The sequence below is a fragment of the Hyperoodon ampullatus genome (genome assembly GCF_949752795.1).
Source record: "Hyperoodon ampullatus genome assembly, chromosome: 19".
In the NCBI taxonomy this organism is placed as follows: domain Eukaryota; kingdom Metazoa; phylum Chordata; class Mammalia; order Artiodactyla; family Ziphiidae; genus Hyperoodon; species Hyperoodon ampullatus.
Window position 1 is genome coordinate 12,855,352 of NC_136932.1, and position 23,852 is coordinate 12,879,203.

General features: G+C 42.9%; 1 protein-coding gene across 2 annotated transcripts in view; it reads right to left on the bottom strand.

The window, feature by feature from the left end:
* Nucleotides 1–23,382, bottom strand: part of PITPNC1 (phosphatidylinositol transfer protein cytoplasmic 1) — a 256,124-nt gene extending 232,742 nt beyond the window's left edge. For both annotated transcript variants that reach the window (XM_079725319.1, XM_079725320.1), the window contains exon 1: nt 23,103–23,382. In XM_079725319.1, the coding sequence (XP_079581445.1) occupies nt 23,103–23,150 (48 nt within the window). In that variant the 5' untranslated portion in view covers nt 23,151–23,382. The remainder of the gene's footprint in view (nt 1–23,102) is intronic.
* Nucleotides 23,383–23,852: the final 470 nt, after the last annotated feature.

Here is a 23,852-nt window from a genome sequence, read left to right on the forward strand (position 1 = left end):
CTGGTGTGATGTTGCTTTAATGAACACACACCCTTATTCACTATTAGCAAAAGCTTCACCACCTCAACCAGCCAAAGATCTGTTTAAGCCTCACACTAATATTTACAAATTTAAAGAGATACTAACTGGATACTGGGTTCTCCGGCTATTGGCCTTTTGCTTGCTTAAAATAATTTTTGCTGGACTTCCCTGGTGGTGCAGTGATTAAGAATCCGCCTGCCAATGCAGGGGACACGGGTTCGAGCCCTGGTCCAGGAAGATCCCACTTGTCGTGAAGCAACTAAGCCCGTGAGCCACAATTACTGAGCCTGTTCTCTAGAGCCTGTGAGCCACAACTACTGAGCCCGTGCACCTAGAGCCCGTGATCCTCAACAAGAGAAGCCACCGCAATGAGAAGCCCGCGCACTGCAAGGAAGCGTAGCCCCCACTCGACAAACTAGAGAGAAGCCCGCACGCAGCAACGAAGACCCAACTCAGCCATAAATAAATAAATTAATTAATTAATAATAATAATAATTCTTGCTAATAAAATAGTAGAAGCCTAAGAGGCAAATTTCACTTGCAAATACTACTTCTTTCCTTTGGGTAATGACTATTCAAGGAGGCACTAAACAAAGAGAACGTTTAAAAGCTGAGTTTTTCTAGATGTAAACTCTTATACATTGCTGATAGGAGCATAAATATTACAATCACTTTGGGAAATATGTGCATAACTCTACACTCCTAGGCATATTCCCTAGAAAGACACTCTCACATGTGGGTAATAAAAAACATGTTTAAGTATGTTCCCAGCAACAGTGTATAGAAAAGCAAAACTCTGGAAACAACCCACTATGGGTCAAAGAATGAATTAAATACTTACGGCAGATTCATATAAAGCATACTCTACAGCCATAAAAATGAATGAATTATAGTTATATGCATCAATCTCAAGATCAAAATGTTCAGTAAAAAAGATCAAGCTCTGCAATACAATGGGGAAACAGTCTTTTCAAAAATGATGCAGAATCTATGGCCATACCACCCTTAATGTACCTGATCTCGTCTGATCTTGCAAGCTAAGCAGGGTCAGGCCTGGTTAGTACTTGGATGGGAGACCAAATGTGAATACAAGGTGCTGTAGGCTTTAAAAAAAAAAGTGGTTCTGGGAATTCCCTGGCGGTCAAGTAGTTAGGACTTGGCGCTTTCACTGCCAGGGCCTGGGTTCAATCCCTGGTCGGGGAACTAAGATCTGCAAGCTGTGCAGCACAGCTAAAAAAAAAATGGTGCTAGGACAAAGTGGATATCCACATGCAAAAGAATAAATTTGGACCACTACCCTATACCATACTCAAAAATCTACTCAAAATGGACCAAAGACGTGAATGTAAGAGCTTAAGTGGTAAAACTCTTAGAAGAAAACATAAGTATAAATCTTTGTGGCACTAGATCATTGGCTTAGGGAATGATTTCTTAGATATTACACCAAAAGCAAAAGAAAAAGTACCTTGGACTTAATAAAAATTTAAAACTGTTGTGCTTCAAAGGACACTATCAAGAAAGTGAAACAAGAGCCCACAGAATGTGAGAAATTTTTTGCAAATCATGTTATCTGATAAGGGTCTAACATCCAGAATACAGAAAGAACTCTTAGAACCCAACAATAAAAAGACACATAACTTGAATAGAACTTTCTCCAAAGAGACAAATAGCTAATAAGCACATGAAAAGATGTCCAACATTATGATTGTCATTAAGGAAATGCAAATCAAAACCATGCTGAGATCCTACTGCACACCTATTAATGATGACTAGAATCAAAAAGACAGAAAGTAACAAGTATTGTCTAGGATGCAGAGAATCTAGAACACTAATACACAGCTAGCAGGAATATAAAACAGTGCATCAACTGTGGAAAACATTCTGGCAGTTCCTCAATAAGTTAAACAGAATTTCCATACGACCCAGTAATTCCACCTCTAGGTATATATCCAACAGAAGTGAAAACTGTTGTTCAAACAAAAGCCCGGACACGAATATTCATAGCAGCATTATTCATAATAGCCCAACAGTGGAAACAACCCAAATGTCCATCAACTGATAACTGTATGAACACAATGTGATATATCCATACAATGAAATATTATTCAGCCATAAAAAAGAATGAAGTACTGATTCTTGCTACATGGATGAATCTTGAAAACACTATGCTAAGGGAAAGAAGCTGACACAGAAAGCCATATATTGTATGATTCCATCTACATGAAATGTCTGGAATACACAAATCCATAAATATAGATAGTAGATCAATGGTTGCCAAGGGCTGGGGAAAGTGGGGAGTGGGGGGTGACTGCCAATGGGGACAGGATTTCTTTCTGAGTGATAGAAATGTTCTAGAATAAGAAAGCGGTGATGGTTGCACAATCTTGTGAATATACTAAAACCAGTGATCGGGCCTCCCTGGTGGCGCAGTGGTTGAGAGTCCGCCTGCCGATGCAGGGGATACGGGTTCGTGCCCCGGTCTGGGAGGATCCCATATGCCGCGGAGCGGCTGGGCCCGTGAGCCATGGCTGCTGAGCCTGCGCATCCGGAGCCTGTGCTCCGCAACGGGAGAGGCCACAACAGTGAGAGGCCCGCGTACCACAAAAAAAAAAAAAACCAGTGATCTGTACACTTATTTAAAAGAATGAACTTTATGTTATGTGAATTATATCTCAATACAAAAAGTTAATAGAAAAAAATCCAGCAAGCTGTTGAAGACTACCTCCTCTGGGATGCCACGTGTATAGAGAGCCTGGGATCAGCTGGGGGCACGTAGAGTGTTCAATGAACTTGTATCATTCTACTTATTAAGCTGGGCAATAAGTTCGTGGGTGTATTGCTTCATATCTATTCAGTATTCGATAAAAAATAAAACATTTACAAGAGCAATAAATATACTTTTTTTTCCTGTTTTTCAAACCACAATCAACACAAAAATTGGGTCTGAATTTAAATGACCGTAAGTTGATAGTCAACCTTAACTAAGCAACCGCAGTGTGCAAAATACCATTACAAAAAATTATGGGGAGTTAAAATAGAGACAATGACAATCACAACCCTCCAAGGAACTTATAATCTAAAGCATGAGCGGCCACCAGCTCCAGAAAGCCATAAACCAGCTTCCTCATGGAATAATTTCAGCAAAGGTTTTGACAGTCCCAGCACCAGCTATTATTAAAGAATCCATTTCATACAATTTCATACAATTAAAATATAAATATATTTTACTTTGAGAACTTCAAATTTTTATTCTGAAAAGTTGTTTCCTCTCCCTTTTATAAATCTGCTTTTAAGGACTTGGGATAAGGTGGAATTAGACCATAGGAAATTGTAAGGAACTTGTTTATGAGACTTGTTCTTCACTTGAAGTAATATATATATATATATATACATATATATATATATATATATATATATATATATATATATATATTTTTTTTTTTTTTTGCGGTACGTGGGCCTCTCACTGTTGTGGCCTCTCCCGTTGCGGAGCACAGGCTCCAGACACGCAGACTCAGTGGCCATGGCTCACGGGCCCAGCCGCTCCGCAGCATGTGGGATCTTCCCGGACCGGGGCACGAACCCGTGTCCCCTGCATCGGCAAGCGGACTCTCAACCACTGCGCCACCAGGGAAGCCCTGAAGTAATATATTTTTAAAGCCCCGACTTAAATGATATCTTTAGATTATCACACATTCTCATCTAGACTCTATTAGTTTCTGAATATTCATATAATGATATCTTGAAGTGCCTTTTTTGCAAGATACAGTGTAGATAAACAGACAAGCTTTCTTTCTAAAAACAATTAAGGTTACCCTCAAGATTTATAATCGCTGTAGGTCATCGAAAATTGTATCTATGTTTCCAGTTTTACCAAAGATTGGCAAAAGCAAATAGTTTTAACTTGAACACTCTTTTTCCACTAAGGAAATCAATATTTTTATTTTATATCACAGTTTCTGGGATATATACTCTAGAAATGTATCATTCCAGTAACTAATTCAGGAACATATATCCATTTTAGAATCAACTGTCTAAATTAATACAAGTAACTTGATAATGAATGAATGTCAACTTCTCTTTGGCTGTGGAAAGCAATGGTGTTGGAGAAAGCAAATGGAAATTTGTAGCCAAAGAGCCCTGGATTGGAATCCAAATCTGCCACTGATTCTCTGACATCTGTAAAATGAAGATATTAGGATCCACCTTGGAGGATGACTGCAAAGATGAAATGAGATAATTAACACAGTGATCCTGGCACACTAGAATGTTCCACAAACATTGGCCCTCTGTGTTTTCCCCTTTCTTGTGAAAAAGCAAAGCCTTCTTAAGTAAATGTCCACACAGAGAAATATATAATTTTAATTAAACATTTAGGCACTAAAAAAAAAAAATTGGCTTCGCCATTTACTAAATTTTCTCCTCTGCATGGTAAATTATAATCTTGGTTAAAACTGTTTCAAAAAAATTTCATGAGAACCTTATTTTTAAAATTAAAACTAATGAGGAAGTGGAGAATAATCCATTCTTAAGCTTATTAATATAACTGAAGGCTTCATCTCTCTACTCAAGTGCTTACTGGTTTCTGCAACCAAGGTGAGCAGCTATGACCTATATTTTAGGATTTGGATTGGACTGAAAAGTCACTGTGTTGTTGGATGAAGACAGAAAGGCATGCTTATCACATCTAGCACTAAATTAAGAGGAGTAGCTAATACGGTAAATAACAAAAGCAAGAACCAAAAACATTTTGTCAAACTTGAAATCAGCAGATGCCATTCATCACATTTACATTTCAAAGTCCTACGGTAATGGTTGTTGTCGCTATAAGGTTGCTTGTTTTTGTAGGCCTCAGACACACCGGATGGAGACACTTAGCTTTGCCCAAAGATCACGTGCATAAGACGAAGGTGAACTGACCACCTTGTCAGCCAGAAGTCTGATGCAGCTTCCAAAAATGACAATGCTAATACTAAAGCATCAACATAGCATAAGGTGCTGAAGTAACAGTTCCCATATTTCCAGCACTGGTCCTCCGATATCTTGAGCCCAACCTGGCCCACACCTCTTTTTGTACGGCCCACGAGCTAGCTATGCGTGGGTTGAAAAAAGGCAAAAGGATAATATTTCATGACATTTGAAAATTATATGAAATTCAAATTTCAGGGTCCATAAATAAAATTTTACCAGACACAGCCATTTACGTATTGTCTCCTCCTGATTTCATGTCGCAAGGTCAGAGTTGAGTTGTTGCAATCTTATAGCCTGCAACTCTAAAATATTTCTATCTGGCCTTTTTACAGAAAAAGTTTACTGACCCTTGCTCTAGAGCACCACATTCAATATTTTTGAAAGGGCAATAACAGAGGAGGTCCAACAGATTGGGGAGGGAGTCTGAAACCATTTCCTAAGGTGAATTGTTGAGGGACTTGTGGATATTAAGCCAGCAAAAGAGAAAACCAAAGGACAACACTATAGTTTTCTCTAAGTATTTAAAGAGCCAGCATGTGGAAGTGGCTTGTGTTTGTGTCACCATAGACAGGAAAATGAAAGTTCTAGGGAGGCAGACATCAACTAAACATAAGAGAGCATCTTCTGGGTATCCCCTGGTGGTCCAGTGGTTAGGACTCCCCGATTCCCCTGGTGGTGGCCTGTGTTTGATCCCTGGTCAGGGAACTAAGATCTCACAAGCTGCTCAGCCAAAAAAAAAGCATCTTCTAACACATCAAAGTGGACAATCATAGATGTTATATCACAGAAGAGCAAGCACCCTGCCATGCTGGTATTTAAGCTAAAAGGCAAGATGATTGCCATGCGAGATTATTATAGAAGATTCTTACAGTGGGTAGGAAGCTGAACTGGTTTAACACTCAGGGTCTCTCTAAATGTTATCTCAAAAGAAAATGATCATAAATAACAGGTGACAGCTTGATGACAGGTCAATGGAAACAATTTCTATTACCACATTCACTAAGGATTATACCTTACAGGGAAATATATATACCTATATGTATGTGTATACGTATATGTGTGTAGGTACATATATATGTAAATGGCACATTAAAAAGAGGTTTATTTAAATAAAGAGCACAGTAGCTATAAAAAGAAGCACAGTAAAAAAAAGAAGGGTTATTTTTAGGAGGAGGGTTCCAACTACAGAAAATAAGGAAAGGACGTCCACTGCTAAATAAAATGAGCTGGAATCTTGCCTTGTGTTACTACAGGAAATCAGCTTGGTGTTGCTTGAAAAAGGGGAATAGTCTATATATATTTAAAATGGAAAGGGGAGGAATGCATTAAGAAAAAAAAGAATGTGCTCAAATACAAAATACAGTAAAGGGCACAGTTGTGTGATTTACTTGCACTGGACTTCATAAAATAGTTTTACAAACAACTTCAAAAGCACAGCCACCTGTTAAGCTGTTATTTTGGCCTATCTATTTCCAATGGCAATCTTGACACCCAAGCAAGAGACATACCACCATAGCAACATAAACATCACGGTGTTGGAGAATAAAATTTTAGGAAGCAATTTATAGCTTCTGCAGGGCTGGAAATAAACTAATCCTTAAGCATTTGTTACTATGACATAACGTTCCCACAGGACAAACTCACATCCTCTGGACACCTCAGGATTCCTTCCCACGGGCCATTTGGAAAGTACAGACTCCAAAAATGAATATTGTACTAGATGGACTTCTAAAATAAAGGTATTTAAAGGAGTGAGACCGTGTGATTTCATGCACAGCTCAGGGAATGCATGATTACCAGGTATTCACACAGCATCCACACTTGGACAATTATCACTGTCCCTTACATTTGCTGAGTGGGCTTGTATGTCATGTGATCAGCCCCTCATGGAGACAAAAAGAAGGGTATTGGAATACTATTCAGCCATAAACAAGAATGAAATTTTGACATTTGCAGCAACATGGATGGACTTGGTGGGCATTATGCTAAGTGAAATAAGTCAGACAGAGAAACACAAATACTGTATGATATCGCTTATATGTGGAATCTAAAAATACAACAAACTAGTGAATATAACAAAAAAGAAGCAGACTCACAGATATAGAGAACAAACTAGTGGTTACCAGTGGAGAGGGAGGGGAGGGGAAATATAGGGGTGGGGGAGTGGGAGATACAAACCATTGGATATAAGATAGGCTCAAGGATGTATTGTACAACACGGGGAATATAGCCAATATTTTGTAATAACTATAAATAACTGTAACCTTTAAACTTGTATGAGAAATAAAAAATTAAATTAAAAAAGAGGGGTATTGAAAGTTGAGGAAACTGAGGCACAAGAAAATCCAGTCTTCCTAAATCAATTCATGGCTATCAATCAGCAAGGCCTCTCCATACTGCACCACCCTAAGCCAGAAACCCCGAGTTAGGGCAATATAGGTACTTTAGCTCCAGGAGATAAAATGCCAAGGAAAGGGTAGAGGAAAATGAAAGGAAAATCATGTTTGAAAGTGATGAGGCCTCTTTTCAGGCATGATACTCCCCGTGAGAGGTGGGGTGATTACCAGGACTTAAAAGATGAACTTTGTAAGGTACGGCTGATTTGCCATTCAGAAAGACCCAACCAACGGGAAAGAAAGCTGATCATCCAGCTTTAAGGTGAGACACACCCAAAAGGTGTGTCGTGGGGTGGCATGTGGCAGGGCCAAGTGAGTCTGCATCAGGGTGAACAGGTTCTACCTCATCTGGGGATCTGAGAGACACCAGGGCAGATCCTGAGCCTAGTGGTCACAAACATAGGCCTGGGCTCCTTCCCAGAGCCACAGTCCATTAGCCCTGGCCACCATTTCTAACTGCTTCTTTGTCCTTTGCTCTTGAGTATTCTCAAAGATAGAGGCCTGCAAGGCCCGTGGGCAGTTCCTTCTCCAGATCCCCAGAAGAGACTGTCCAAAGGCCAGGACAACACTGAATGCAGCCGTTCTGCAGATGAAAAACAGATGAATCTATGATGACGCTTCTATGATGCAAGGGATTTTGCTGCTTTTGATACAAGAACCATTCCTGAACCCCTTTAAAAAATAAGATGGTTTCTGACAGACATAACCAACATTAAAACAAACAAACAAACAAAAACCTCCTAAAAGAGCTAAGGCAGAAGGCTGAACACTATGTAAATAATGGCTAATTTTAAATATACTTGACCCTTTTGGAAGTGTGTTTCTTGAAAAGGTTTAAGGGGGTTATTCCATTTGGACAACTAATAGCCTAATTACTATTTTTTAACAAAACAATAACCAAACTCCTTTTCAGCCAGTCTTGGCAAGAAATCTCTAAGAACACCCTTCTCTGCAGCACTATATGTCATACTGCTGAAAAAACATAATTATACTCAGCTGCATCCAAGTTTCCATCAAACACAATCCAAAAGAGGTGAACTCTTGAATCCTGAATCTAAAGGTTTTTCATTTTGGTCACGATGCCTCTTTATGAGCAACAAAAACATAACACCCAAAAAAGAAGCATTCGTCATAGTCTTCAATAGTCCAGGATTTGGGTCTCCAGTGTACACAGTACAGTCTGTACCCCAATGATTAAACACAATTCTAGTTACCAAACTCTTTGCACTTGGGGGGGGATTAAATAACTCTATTTCATATCTTTAAACCTGTCTCATTGAGCAAAAGAACCGTCTATTTTCACAGCACTTTTCAAGCATTGAGAAAACGACTTTTATCCACCATGTCACTTTAATGGAGGTTGAAATAGCCCAAAATGATGATAAATGTTAGGTGACATGAATGGCTTTATTTGTCTTTTCATCGGCTCCAGCATCTTCATCATCATTATTTCAGGTCAGGGTAAACTCAGCAAAATTTTCCTGATGAAGGCCCGTGTCAAGAGGGCACAAACCACAGGGAACTCACACATCTCAGAAGACATGTCCAGGGGTTCAAATACAAACTTTAGTGATAACCCCTGTCTTCAGAATTACCTGTCCATACAAGGAGGTGATTACAAGTCTTGTTCTCTTAAACATCTATCCAGTGTTGTTTTTCTATTTGGTTAAACTGCTAATTACTACTTTAACAAGAGTGTTGTTTTCTGTGACTTTGTTTTGCAGATGTCTACTATTTCGGGTGCATTAGAGATTAAACAGACATCTGTAAGGTGGCCCAGGCACACTGGAAAGTTCTCAGACTGGAGACCAACATTTTTCAACAACCCACTACTTTCTTGGACAGTGCAGGATACAAACTGCTCCTTGAGAGCGGCAGGACTGTAATCCTATAAAATCTAATGAAATCCAGGTTGTTGGCTAGTGAGTTGAAAACTCTACCTACAGACATCACTCAGAGAATTGACAACAATGAAAATGTTGCAAAGTTAACTTATTAATAAGCTGTCATAATAATAAATTAGTTTTTTTCTCCTGAGTTAAATATTTATCAAATCCTAAAAAAAAAGAAAAGCTAACATTTTAACTGTACTTCTTTATTTAGAAAAAGAGTCCAATTGATGTCTGTTTCCACCTGGTACAGGAATAAAGCATTATCATTAATCAAATATTCTGTCTTCTACTTTAATTGAAGAACACTTGTCAGTGACAACTTTGTCGGAAATACTTCTAAAATGCACTGGTACTTTTTCCTGCCTTAGTAAGTATTCCAAGCAAAAATGCGATTTTTGTGTTAAATGACAACATAGTAGGACTCCTGAATTAAAACTGTCAGGCACTCCAGCTGTTGCTACAAAGGTATAGGTCACTAATTGAGTCATTAATGCCACCCAAAATATGGATACAGGTCCATCTTGTCATTTTCCTCCTTTGAAAGAAGGCAGAATTCAGAAAATATTTCTAGTTACCTTCTGTTAATTCAAGTTTTATTAAGTATGCTTCAGGAAATGATGTATGAGTTTAATGATAAAGTAATATAACCAATGCTTTAAAGGAAAGAAACAAATGCTGATCAGATACCTAAAACAGTAAACTCATAGACAGAAAGTAGAATGGTGGTTGCCATGGGCTGCAGGGAGGTGGATAGGGAGTTACTGTTTATGGGTACAGAGTTTCAGTTTTACAAGATGAAAAGAGTTCTGAAGATGGATGGTGGTGATGGCAGGCCAACAATGTGAATGCCCTTCATGTCACCGAATTCTACACTTAAAAAATAGTTAAGGACTGGGGCTTCCCTGGTGGTGCAGTGGTTGAGAGTCCACCTGCCGATGCAGGGGACACGGGTTCGTGCCCCGGTCCGGGAGGATCCCACATGCCGCGGAGCGGCTGGGCCCGTGAGCCATGGCCGCTGAGCCTGCGCATCCGGAGCCTGTGCTCCGCAACGGGAGAGGCCACAACAGTGAGAGGCCCACGTAAAAAAAAAAAAAAAGTTAAGGACTTCCCTGGTGGCTCAGTAGTTAAGAATCCGCCTGCCAATTCAGGGGACACGGGTTCAATCCCTGGTCTGGGAAGATTCCCACATGCTGCGGGGCAACTAAGCCCATGTGCCACAACTACTGAAGCCCGTGCACCTAGAGCCTGTGCTCCGCAACAAGAGAAGCCACCGCAATGAGAAGCCCCTGCACCACACGAAAAGTAGCAACTAGAGAAAGCCCACATGCAGCAATGAAGACCCAACACAGCCAAAAATAAATAAATAAATAAAATAAAATTAAATTAAAAGTAAAAATAATAAGTTTAAGAAAAATAGTTAAGGGGACTTCCCTGGTGGTCCAGACTCTACACTTCCCCTGCAGGGGGCGAGGGTTCGAACCCTGGTCAGGGAACTAATATCCTGCATGCCACGCAGTGTGGGAAAAAACCCAAAAAGTTAAGATGGCAATTTTATGTAATATGTTTTACCATAATTTTTAAAAAATTATTTTAAAAAACTGACCCGAATGTACACATCCAATTAAGTGTGGTCCCCTTCAAATAGTTCATTTTAGGGCATTACATGTTTAGTCCCATAGTGTTGACACAGAGCAAAACACCTCTGAATCTCTGCCGTAAAATTTAAGACAGGTTTGTTTGGATTTTTTTCATTGTTTTGAACATTCCTGATAATGGTAAATGTCTTTGGAGGACAATTTTTAATTTTGAAAAAAGGCTTTTACAGCTCCATTTTTGGAATAATAATCTTATCAAGTTAAAAATTTTATTTTAGCCCACATGAGGTGTGACTCTACAGGAGCAATATGAATTTGTGCATGTGGTTGGTAAACTGCCTGTGAGGTAATGCTAGTAAAGGTGAGACACAAGTTTCCAAGGAGCCGCCATCTCAGCAGGAACAGAAAGTACACAGTGCTGACTAATACATTTTAATCATTTCTCATACCCTCCAGTTTGCTTACCTCCATGTGAAGAGGTTTAAGTTTTCAACGAAATGTGCCAGAAACATGGTGTCACTTGTCTGTTCCCATTGTTATTTCCAGGTACTAATTTTAAGAAACCTACAGGTGCTTATCAGTGAACATCTCGGCTAAAGATATCTATGAAAGCCAAAGGCTGTCACTGCCATTAAAAGGAATAATTTCTGTAAGTGTAGGGGTGGTTCTCTTTTTAGAGCATGAACTACAAAACTTCTTTTCAAAGAGGAGTATGATTCATTTATCAAAGTTAAACTGAGGAATGTCACTTGGTTTAATACTTGAATAAAACTGATTGTTCAGTAGGAGATAAAAGTTATGGACCACTCTGTTAGCTTAATTGGAACAGAAGAACTACTTTCCCCCAATTATTTCCTTTGATAATCCTGAACAAGTTATTTAATCTTTAAGGGGTGTGTGTGTGTGTGTGTGTGTGTGTTGGGATAGAACTAAATAATCTCTAATGCTCCTTCCAGCTTTGGGATTCTAGGGAAGGCAGAACTGGGAAAGCAAAGAGCCTGGGCTCAGAAGTCTGACCAGCATGGGCATGAATCCAGGTCTACCACTGAATAGCTATGCAAGCACCTGTGATCCACATCTGCAAAATGGGATGCTAATATCCAACTCAAAGGACCATTACAAGGACTAAATAAACAAGAAAGCGCTGGACAAATGTAATTTCTCTTTGCCTCCTTTGCATGCGGAATGTGACTGCTTGCAATCCAAGCATACAAAACAGAAACTGAATTTTTAAAACTCTTACTTTCCAAGCAGGTTTCACGGGATGCGTCGCCGAGGCACATAGTGCTATTTTATTATGTACAGAAAAGCAAAGTGAGGACTTCCCTGGTGGCGCAGTGGTTAAGAATCCACCTGCCAATGCAGGGGACATGGGTTCGAGCACTGATCTGGGAAGATCCCACATGCCGCGGAACAACTAAGCCCGTGCGCCACAACTACTGAGCCTGTGCTCTAGAGCCCGTGAGCCACAACTACTGAGCCCGCGTGCCACAACTACTGAAGCCTGCGCGCCTAGAGCCGGTGCTCTACAGCAAGTGAAGCCACCACAGTGAGAAGCCCGTGCACCGCGGCCCCTGCTCACTGCAACTAGAGAAAGCCTGCGCACAGCAACAAAGACCCAAAGCAGCCAAAAATAAATAATAAATAAATAAATAAATTTATTTTTTAAAAAAAGAGAGAATCAGGGCAAGCAACTTTCACAATCTGTGTAAGACACGAAGACAGAGATGGCTCAGGTAAGCAAAATGAACAGTGTAACCCTGCACTTCCTAGGGACTATTCAGTCCTCCATGATACCTTTCAGGAAGCGTGGGCACAGTATTCATTAAAAGGTCCTACACCATTTCTATAAACGGTCTATGCCAGTTGGAAACACTCTTGCCAGAGAGTCAAGAGATAAGTGAAACTTGGTCATTTTAAGAATCAATCAATCAATCAATCAATCAATCCTACCTTGACGGTTAAAACTAGAAAATATTGGAGAGTTTTGGGGAACTCCAACTAATCCAGCAAATAAGGCCTAATGCATTTGAAAGCTTCAATCACTTAATTGTATTAGCATCCAAGTTCCTGGTGACTTCTCTATCCCCAGCTGATAAATTTTCTTCTGGATAAATTTTCTTCTGAATAAATACACAGATCAGTTAATTGGGGTATAAAAATACACAAACTAATGCTCAGAAACATCTGGATCTGACCTTAATACGGCAAATATAATCAGACCTAAATGGTGTGTGTATGTGTGTGTAGTTGACTTGGGACAGGGAGCAGTCTTTGGAGATTAGTTGCTTAGATTAGGTGCTTAAGCAACATTATTACAGGTTGTCATCAAATTACATTTGTTTGGCCAATCTCACTTCCCTAGGTGATTCATTCTGGGAAAGAAACAACATCCTAAAGACTGTCAGATTAATTCTAAAGAAATTAAAGGATGATGATGTTTTTTCTTTGCTTGGGAACAACAGGAATTCTAGAAGGCTGTGCTTCACCCAAACTTAAAAGAAGCAAAAAAAAAAAAAAAGATTAAAAAAAAGTGAAGAACCATTGGATAAATCTGATCAAGAACTTACATTAGCTACTTGTTTAGGTGGATGAGTCGACTTCCACTAAAGTCTAAAAAGGAGTTTTAAGAGCTGGCCCCTTTGTCAGAGTGCTGGGAAATGAAAGAATGACTCACTTTATACTTGATGTCAAAATCTTGGTGAGCTCTGGCTTTCATGTTTCTAAATCAACAAACAGCATTGTATAATGTTGCTCAGGCCATAAGCCAGGAAGGGGCCAGTGACCCTATACTCCTTTCTCTGTCACGGGTAAAGCTAGTGGCCAAGACAGTGTGTCCTGGACACAGGGGGGCTCCTTCTAACTCTGTGTCATCCTGGGAGACTTGCCCAGCCTAATGCAGCATGATTTTGCCATCCTAGACAGAGACTATTGACACACAGTTTAAACAGTCATTTAGCCTATTTTATAATGAAGCCTGTGATGGAAAGTCTCAAGGACATCTGCCAGAGATGAATAAAGCAGAGAACTCAACTCCCATGTAGAACCATCTCCTCCAGAGCACATATTCCAGGATTCATTCTGCCAACACATCATTTCCCATTCAATGTGCAGAGAAAGCAGAGGACTGCACCTGGAACCACAGCCAGAAAGGTCACCAGGTACTTACTGTTCCTTCCATTAATGATGGCTGGTGCCAGCCTCTGTCCCCGATTAGGGGTGGGGAGGGGGGCTGTTCCTGAGGATCATGAAATCTGTCAATGAATGTCCGTCCCCCACCCCCCCGCCTGGTACCCTAAAGCCCTGTAGCTGTTCAAGTTGTGATTATGTTTTTTCCCCTAAGTATCAAATTCTGACCTAAATTGTGGTCATTCTAGTCCAAATCCAGCAGATTTTTTTTTCCCCACACTGCTGCAGAAGAGAACAACCTCCTTTGGAAAGCTGTCTAAATTCAGGACAATAAGAGTCATCTTCTTGAGAACAGGGAGCATAACTTTTCAGTGTTCGTACTCATAATTCAATTTCCATGCTTTCTGTCAATGGCTCTCTCTCTGAACATAGATGTCTATTCTGCTGGAAAAATCCATAGATACCTCTTTAAAAAAAAAAAACAGGGCTTCCCTGGTGGCGCAGTGGTTGAGTCCGCCTGCCGATGCAGGGGACACGGGTTCGTGCCCCGGTCCGGGAGGATCCCACATGCCGCGGAGCGGATGGGCCCGTGAGCTATGGCCGCTGAGCCTGCGCTTCCGGAGCCTGTGCTCCGCGGCGGGAGAGGCCACAGCAGTGACAGGCCCGCGTACAGCAAAAAAAACAAAAAACAAAAAACAGCTTTATTGAGATGTATTTTACATACCAACTCAATGGTTTTTAATGTATTTACACAGAGTTGTGCAACCATCACCATAATCTATTTTAAGATGGCAAGGAAACTTCTCCAATGTTCTCTGGACTATAAGCTCTATGAGGGTAGGGATCGTGTCTGCTTTGTTTGCTGTTCCATCCTTGGCACCAGGTCTAGCACCTGGCCTAGCACCTGGCACAGAGTAAGAGTTCAGTAAGTATTTGTGATAAACACTTTCATGCTGCCCCAGGGCCAGCCTGAACCTTCCAGATCCCTAAGTTTCCTAGATACGAGAAATAACTACTTCTTTCCTCCAACAGAAACTTTCAATTCAGCTCATCTCCCTACGGTAGGCAGAATGATCCTTGAGGTTCCCAGTGTGCACACCCTGTATATGTACAATTCCTTCACCTTGAATGGGGTGGGCCTAATCAGACCATTCTTTTTGAAAAAGAGTAGAGGTCAGAGACAAGTCAGAGGTTCAAAGTTGAAGCAAATGCTCTCCTATTGGCCTTGAAGGGGCAAACGGCCACATCGTGGTGAGGGCCACATGGCAGGAAATAGCAGGTGGCCTCTAAGAGCTGGCCCCTAGCTGATGGCCAGCAAGAAAGGGGAAACTTAGTCCTACAGCCACAAGGAACTGAATTCTGCCAACAACCACGTGAACTTGGAAGAGTACTCCAAGCTCCAGAAGAACATGGAGCTGCTAAGTTTGTGAAAATTTGACAATTTCACAATAGATATCGATTATACTCCTCCAGGAATCTGGAGGAAAGCAGACTGATTACATTAACTCCCAGGAATGAATGGCCTCAAACTTCTCAGAGGTACTGCTGTGGAATTTTAAAATGAGGAGGTTTTTAATAAAAAAAGAATCTCTAGCTTGCAAGATTTCAAGAGGTATAAAGCTTAAGTAAAAAACTTAAACAGTGTGAAGGAAAACATCTAGGGACAGCTTTCCTAAAAGGTTCCTATTTTTCTCAGCTTCTTCTCATCCATTCATTCAGCAAGCATTTACTGTGTGCCAGACCCAAGGTTTAAGCACTAGAGCTGCCCTATCCAATATGGCAGCCACCAGCCACATGTGACCCTTGAGCACTGCAAAGTGGCCAATGGGAATTGAAATGTGCTAGCACAGGGAACTCTGCTCAATATTCTGTGATAACCTAAAAGAAAACAATTTGAAAAAGAAAAGATACATGTATATGTATAACTGAATCACTTTGCTATACACCTGAAACTAACACAACATTGTTAATCAACTATGCTCCAATATAAAAAAAAATTTAATAAAAAAAAAGAAATGTGCTGCAAATGGAAAATACACACTGGATTTCAAAGACTTCGTATGAAAGAAAAATAAGCTAAAAGATCTTCTTAGTATTTTCTTATGTGGATTACACATTGAAAAGATAGTGATGGAGATGGATGACAAACAAGTAAACAAATAAGTACAGATTAAGATAAATGCAAAAGCGGGGGAGGGATAAATCAGGAGACTGGGATTGACATGTACACATTACTATACATAAAATAGATAGCTAATAAGAACCTACTGTATAGCATAGGGAACTCTACTCAGTACTCTGTAATAACCTATACGGGAATAGAATCTTAAAAAGAGTGGATATATGTATATGTATAACTGATTCACTTTGCTGTACAGCAGAAACTAACACACCATTGGAAATCAACTATACTCCAATAAAAAATTTTTAAAAAGATAAATGATATGAAGGAAATAAGTGCAAAGATAGAGAATAATAGGGGAAAACTATTTTATATGGAGTGGTCAGGAAAGATGTCTCTGAGGAGGTAACATATCCACTTATAAACCTGCAAGACTGCTATTAACTCTCAAGTTTTAACACATGACAGCACCAGGGGCTGAGGAGCTTGAGAGGACTGACAAAAGCAGTTGGTCAGCTGCAGGGCTATCACGTTGCACCGTTCCCATTGGGTTCCATGTAAATGGCACCCCCTGGAGGTGTGCACCCCTGAGATCCTGTTTGTATGAATTGCTTATAAGTTTTCATAAGATACTTTTTTCAAACTTTACATTTTCCAGATACAATTTGTTTTCCAGTTTTAATAGTTATAACACTCTTCAACTTCATCTGTCATGTAGCCGACGAAAAATCTCCACTTGGGAATACAACAAAATTCCTGATTTCAAGCATGAGATACAGAGGGCAGGCAGTTGGCAGTCTGCAATCTGAAATTCTTTTTTTTGTCTCCCAGCGAGCTGAATTTGCTAAAGATTTGTAAAATCTTCCTGACTTCTTGCTACAAATCAGCTGGTTTCTGTATTTGTCTTCTTCTCTGAACAGAGGAAGACATGTTTGCTAGTTTTCAAAAAAGTTTTCAGTTACTTGACCATACAGACCTCCAGGCAACAGAAAGCAGGCCAGAATCCACAGAGGCCAGCCAGGGCACCTGCGGCCTCACTCAGGCGGCCAAAGCAATGAACCTCGACGTACTTTTCCAGTAATCGCTGCCCCTGAAAAAACACACTTACTGTGCACACACTTTTATATTTAAAAAAACAAAACAAAACATCTTTGTGAACCCTTTGCCCTACACACACACACATACACACACACACACACACGCACACTTTCCTGATTGACACTCTGGGGCAAGGAAGAGATCTTAAAGAGGTTAAGTGTTGAAAATAGATTATTTTTTTAAAAAAACTACCTATAAAAAATAGTATTCTCCATTCACCAAAATGAGAGCCTTTCTGAAACGAAGATGCCTCACTTTCCCTGAATATCAGTTATACTCAATCAGATACAGTGTTTTGAAGTTGATTTTTAAGAGCCTTGGGAATTCACCCCCTGCCTTTGTAATGAAAAGCAAAAGTTAATTACTACCCATTTTTAACTAGGGTTTTGTTAACAATGGTGGTTTTGTTTTGTTTTGTTTCTCCCAAGGCCTAGAATATGTTTCATGTGACAGGCATTCACACCCAAATCACAGGGAAAATGCAGTGTCCTTTCTCCACAAAGTCACTTTCACTGACTGGCTAGGAAGACAGCATCTGCTCCTTGTTGTCTGTTCTATTAGTGGTGAAAGGTTTGCACTGATCCATTAACCCGCCCCCCACTTCCCGGGTGCCCCTCACGACCAAGAAGGGAGCTTTGGGAGACAGCTGGGCGGCAATGAGCAACACTGTTCCCTGATGACTGTGAAACAGGCCAGAGAAGCTAACGGGATCACCCAGAAATCACTCACAACCCCAGCCTTTGTCCCTCCCAACTAAGCTAACAATTAGGGGAAAAAAAAAAAAAAGTCAAAATAGTGCTCATTCTTTAAAAAAAAAAATTCCAAAATTATGTTTATGAGGAACCCTGGAGAAGGTCTGTGAGATTAATCCAAGGAGTCTTTTCTCCTTTACATTCAAGGATATCACTTTGTACAGAAAACGAAGTGTTGATGAAAATATCAAATTTAAAACCTCTTTCCTGGCCTTCCCTGGTGGCACAGTGGTTAAGAATCCGCCTGCCAATGCAGGGGACACACAGGTTGGAGCCGTGGTCTGGGAACATCCCACATGCCTCGGAGCAACTAGCCTGTGCACCACAACTACTGAGCCAGCGCTCTAGAGCCCGCGAGCCACAACTACTGAGCCCGCATGCCACAACTACTGAAGCCCATGCGCCTAGAGCCCATGCTCTGCAACAAAAGAAGCCACCGCAATGAGAAGCCTGCGCACAGCAACGAAGAGTAGCCCCCACTCGCTGCAACTAGAGAAAGCCTGTGCGCAGCAGCAAAGACCCAATGCAGCCAAAAAATAAAAAATAAATTTATATATAAAAAAAACCCTCTTTCCTTAAAGAATTTCTGCCCCAATAGGTTTGCAGATGCATTTCACGAAAAGGCTTTAAAACGGAGCAAAAAGGAGCACTGTTCGGCATTTTGGCATCTTCATTTATGTCATTCCAGAGACGGCATCACCCCGATCCCAAATCTGTTCTCAGAAATGTGCGCAAGAAAATTCTCTGGGGACTCGGGGGGAGCCTGGATAAAGTGTGCTGGCTCCCTGCCAGGGCAAAGAATAAAATAATATTCTGTTAAAAAGTTGGGTTTTTTTTTTTTTTTCTTTTCTCTCTCTTTCTTCTTTTCTTGGAGGGGAGTGTTTCTGTTTTTCATTGTGCATCAAATCCCTGAAGATTGGGCTTCCCTGGTGGCGCAGTGGCTGAGAGTCCACCTGCCGATGCAGGGGACACGGGTTCGTGCCCCGGTCCGGGAAGATCCCACATGCCGCGGAGCGGCTGGGCTCGTGAGCCATGGCCGCTGAGCCTGCGCGTCCGGAGCCTGTGCTCCGCAACAGGAGAGGCCACAACAGTGAGAGGCCCGCATACGGGAAAAAAAAAAAAAAAATCCCTGAAGATCACAAGTAAATCCCAGACATTAATGTTGATGCAGTCAGAACAGGAAGTATTAAACACCAAAGCAAGCAATGAAGTTGAAAAGATTCCCACCTTAGATCATACTGGGCTGTGCTCAGCTCTTGGAAGATGCTTATCTTACCGATAAGGACCTGTCAGTGAGGAGTGATCAGACTGTGCTCCACGGAGTCCTGAAGATGCAGTTTGGGATCAGGATGCTGGGACCAGTGGCAGCACCAAGGTGTGGCTTAGGAGGGATGGGTCTTGAACTCCACCATAATCTGCATTGAGCCACACATCCAAAAACTACCCCCCAAAAAAATACAATCTAAGGAAAATCAGTGGATTTGTTATACAAAAGCAGCTTCAAAGAGAGGGCCTTGGTCACCTTTAGGGGCAGCTGACAACCCCTAAAATTCCCCTAAGAAGACAAGGTCAGAGTCTCCAACCCACCTTCCAACTACAGACTGATTTAGTCTCCTGCTTTGCACATTCGGCTTAGGGATATTTCCTTCCAACAAGGAATCCCAGCAAAAGAGCTTTGCTCCGGGTTCTGGCCTAGACCTTGCCCTTGGCTATGAGATGGGCAACTAACTTCACCTTCTATAGCTCTAGTCTTCTCCTCCACAAAATGAAATGGTTCAACTCTAGACCATCTCTAATGGTCCTTCCAAGTCTAAAATTCTAGAATCTATATCACCAAATGTTTCAAATGAAGACAATGACAACTGTCTCTTCATAGGCAACTATTGGCCCCCAGGGACCTTTGCTGTTTAGAACTTTCCAAAGGGCTTATATTTAGTTCAGAGACAACAACATTGAAAATAAATGAGGAGACTATTCCAATGAAGTGGGTTTTTTTTAAATTAAAATAAATCCATGGGGGCTTCCCTGGTGGTGCAGTGTTTGAGAGTCCGCCTGCCGATGCAGGGGACATGGGTTCGTGCCCCGGTCCGAGAGGATCCCACATGCCGTGGAGCGGCTGGGCCCGTGAGCCATGGCTGCTAAGCCTGCGCGTCCGGAGCCTGTGCTCTGCAACGGGAGAGGCCACAGCAGTGAGAAGCCCGCGTACCACAAAAAATAATAATAATTAAAAAAAGAAATCCATGGGATGTTACTTATAATTCTTTACTCTGATATGAATGTCTGAAAAACAAAGCACCAACACTGATCTAGACTGTAATTCAGCTTTACTTGCTTTATCTCCCAGAGCTATTCTTCTTTCCTGGAACTAAGGAATATTTTATGAGTTAAAATAAGGCGAGAGAAATAGTAGAAACTAGCACACTCTGTACCAATTCAAAAGGTCTTTGATTTTTCATTTAGTTGATAGTGCTGACTTTATCTGTTTTCAAGAATTTTTTTTTTTTTTTCTGGAATTAAACATGAGTAACGGGCAAGAGGCAGAATAAGGAGAAACAAATACTAATGGTTTTACCATGGCTCTGGTTCTGGCTTGGCTATTAACTAGTTGTGTGGCCTGGTGCACATCACTTAACCTTTCTGAATCTCTGTTCACTCATCTGCAAAATGTGGATAACACACCAGTCTCCCTTACACTCTCCTCCAAGAAGAGTTAAACTAGATAAGACCAGGGAAAAAGGATGGACATACAGTGTTGGTCCTTTTGATGACTCTCCAAAACAAAGGCATTTGTCTCATTTTTAAAAGTATGGACATTGCTACTAATTAACTGTGGTTGTCAGAACAGGGACAAATCCTAGAAGTTTCATGTAGGCTGAATCAGGCCCAAAGCAAATCAAGAGTTGTAGCAAAAGTGAGGTTTCTAAAAGTCTACCAAAGTTGATGGTAGTTGTCTTCTTTGAAGATAATGGCTTCCCAGTTTTCAGAGTTAAGGTTGGGAAGACACAGTGCTAAGGTGGATGGTGGATTGACGCTAGGGGTCTAACCTCTGGCAAGCTGGGCTTCATGTCCTCATCCATCATCTGACTTGGTTAATCTGAATCCCGCTTTGAAACCCTCCTCAATCTAAACTGCCCCTCTGCCTCACTAACAAAGAAGAAAACTACTTCGGAATATGACCTTACAGACACTGATTCATGCTTTGGTCCAAATGAATTACACATTAATTAAGTTATAATTATACACTATATTACAGGCCGAGTCTCATTTTATTTGCCAATCAAGAAAGGAAGGGCCTCCACCTATACCACTCAAATATGATTACTTCACCCCAAAGTTGTAGTTATTTCAGTACAAAAAAAAAAAAGTGGAGAAAGAGCAGTGCCTGAGGGTTCAAGAAAGCCTGAGAAGGGAAAAAAACAGAATAAAGAGATTTTGTAGGTAGTACAGAAGATTCTAGAGCTGGTTACTTTCTTGACTATCACCTGCAATGGGGGGCATTTCATGCAGTACCAGCATTGCCCCTAAATCCCAAACCCTCTCAATAAATAAAGTCATTAGGAGGAGATGGAGTGGAAGCAGACACACCTCCAAGCTGAACTACTCCAGCTCATCTGCTCACGGGTGAGAAGATCTCAACCTTTTCTAGAAAAACTCCGGTTAACCAGTTTCATTCATTTGCCTCTCCCATCGTCCACATAGCATTGTGTGCTGCTTCTCCACGTGATTTACACGGTCTGCCTACCCACATGGCATCCCTCCTTCAAGACCTTGCTCAAATGCTATCTCCTCCAAAGCCAACGAACTGCACCGCTCAGTTGATCACTGGGGTGGGGGCTGATCTCTTTGGCAGCCAGCGTCCCTAGAATACATTTTGTAAACTCGGAGCTATACTTTGATCTTGCCTTGGATTGTACCTGGCTCTTCCTTAACACTTGCTCCAGACAACAAATGAAGACAAGTCCCCACCTTTTTCTCTCCCAAAGCACCTCGCCCCTTCCCCAAGTAGTGGCTCAGTAACATGTCTGACAGATTAAGTGCGCTGTATTTAAACATAAACACGGTTTGGGTCGCCGGTGTCATGTGTGTTGCCACACCAAACCACACTGGTAAGTTTCATATTGCCTTGATTGGCTTCAAGCTCCCACGATGTCCCTGGACAGGCGCTAAGCAATTGTGAAATCACCAAAGATAGGGAGGCAGAGCGGGAATAAAGGAAAGCCGGGGCCTGAATAATCCTCACTGAGTCATCGTTTCCTGAAAGATCGAGCTTGAGGCTTGGGGTGGGGGAACGGGGTGGGGAGGGAGGGGTTCGGGAGAAAGGAACCTGAGCAGCGCGTGGAGGACGAGCCCAGGCCAAGCACCCTCCCCTCGCCCTGCAGCTGCGGGACCCGGGAACCCGGACCGGGCCCGCACCCACGTGCTGGAGCGCCCCCCTGTGGCCGCGCCGCAGCCCCCGCCGTTCCCCGCTCGCCCGCGGCCCAAGAAACAAGACAAGCAGAAAGTTTCCGACCCAGGCGGTTAGAGAAAGGTCGAAGCCAGGTCCGGGGCCTCGAAGCGCGGCCGTGGCGGGAGCGGCGCCCAGTCTGGCGGCGATGGCAGGGGTCAGAGCCCAAACGGACCCCCCGAGGGTTCCGAGGTGCCTCGAGGCGGGGCCCGGGCCCTCCAAATCCCGAGGGCGAAGGGCTTCTCCCTTACCCCAACCTTCCAGCGAAGGGCGGGAGGGGAACCTGGGCCCACGCCAGGTCGGATTGTCCCCCCAGCTACCAGGGCATGCTTGGGGCTCTTGGGTTTGCTTTATTCATTTTCTTAATTGGAAGGAGGGGGCGACCAAATCCCTTTGGCGCATTCTGATCCCCAGCAATCTGGATTCTGGGTGCCCCCCCCAAAAAAACCCACCTGCAGTCCACCGCCCCACCCAACGCCGCCCTCCTTGCTGGGGTGACAAGTGGAAGCAGCAATTCCACTTCCTCCTCCCCCTACAGCCTCCCGGTTTGGGAGGCAGTTTTCCACCAGGGTTTCCCCGCCGCCCGCAGTGGACCCGCCGGCCGGGAGGCGGAGACGGGAGGCGCGGCGCCCCGGAGCCGGGGACGGGGAGTGGGCGAGGCCGGGCCCGGCGCGGCGCTTACCTCGGCTACGGTGAGCGGCATGCAGATCCGGTACTCCTTCAGCAGCATGGTCCTGCCGGCCGCGGACCCCCGAGGCGGGAAGCTGGGGGGCCCCCCCAGACCAACAAGGCTGCCGCCCAGGCGCAAGGCAAAGCGCCCGGAGCCCCGTGCTCGGAGCCGGGCGGCGAAGCAGCCCCGGCGGTGCGCTCAGGTCCTGGCTTCCTCCTCTCCGCCCGAGAGCATGTCAAGGCTTGGGTCCTGGTGTTCGCGGCTCCCCCGCCTCCTTCCTCGCCGAGGTCGATCCGCCTGGAACGCGGTGTTGCAAAGTCAGGCAGGGAGGGAGGGAGACCCACTGGAAACCTCTCTGATCGGCAGCCCGGGGCAGTAGTAGCGGGCGCCAGATCAGGACATGCCCGGCAGCGGGCGAGGGAGGAAGAAAAAGAGAGATTTCCAAAAATTAAAACGAATGCACAAAAGTCACCCGCTCGATCCGCCTCTGAAACCAGATCTGAACCTGGCGACCCCCCTTTTCCGGCCGGTCTGCCCAAGGCTAATGTCACCAGGCACACATTGCTGACGGAGCCAGAGATGCTGACTTTCCAGACAAAGGCTCGATCGGCTGTGCTCCCCGGGCGGTAAACAAGATTTCCTGCTCTTTTTACGGCCGGTCCCCGAGGCGCTTCAGGGCTCGCTGGGGGAGAAAAGGGAAGCCGCCGCCGCCGCTCAGCTCTGCCGGGCTGGGGCTCCGGGTTCCTCCGACCTCGGCTCGCG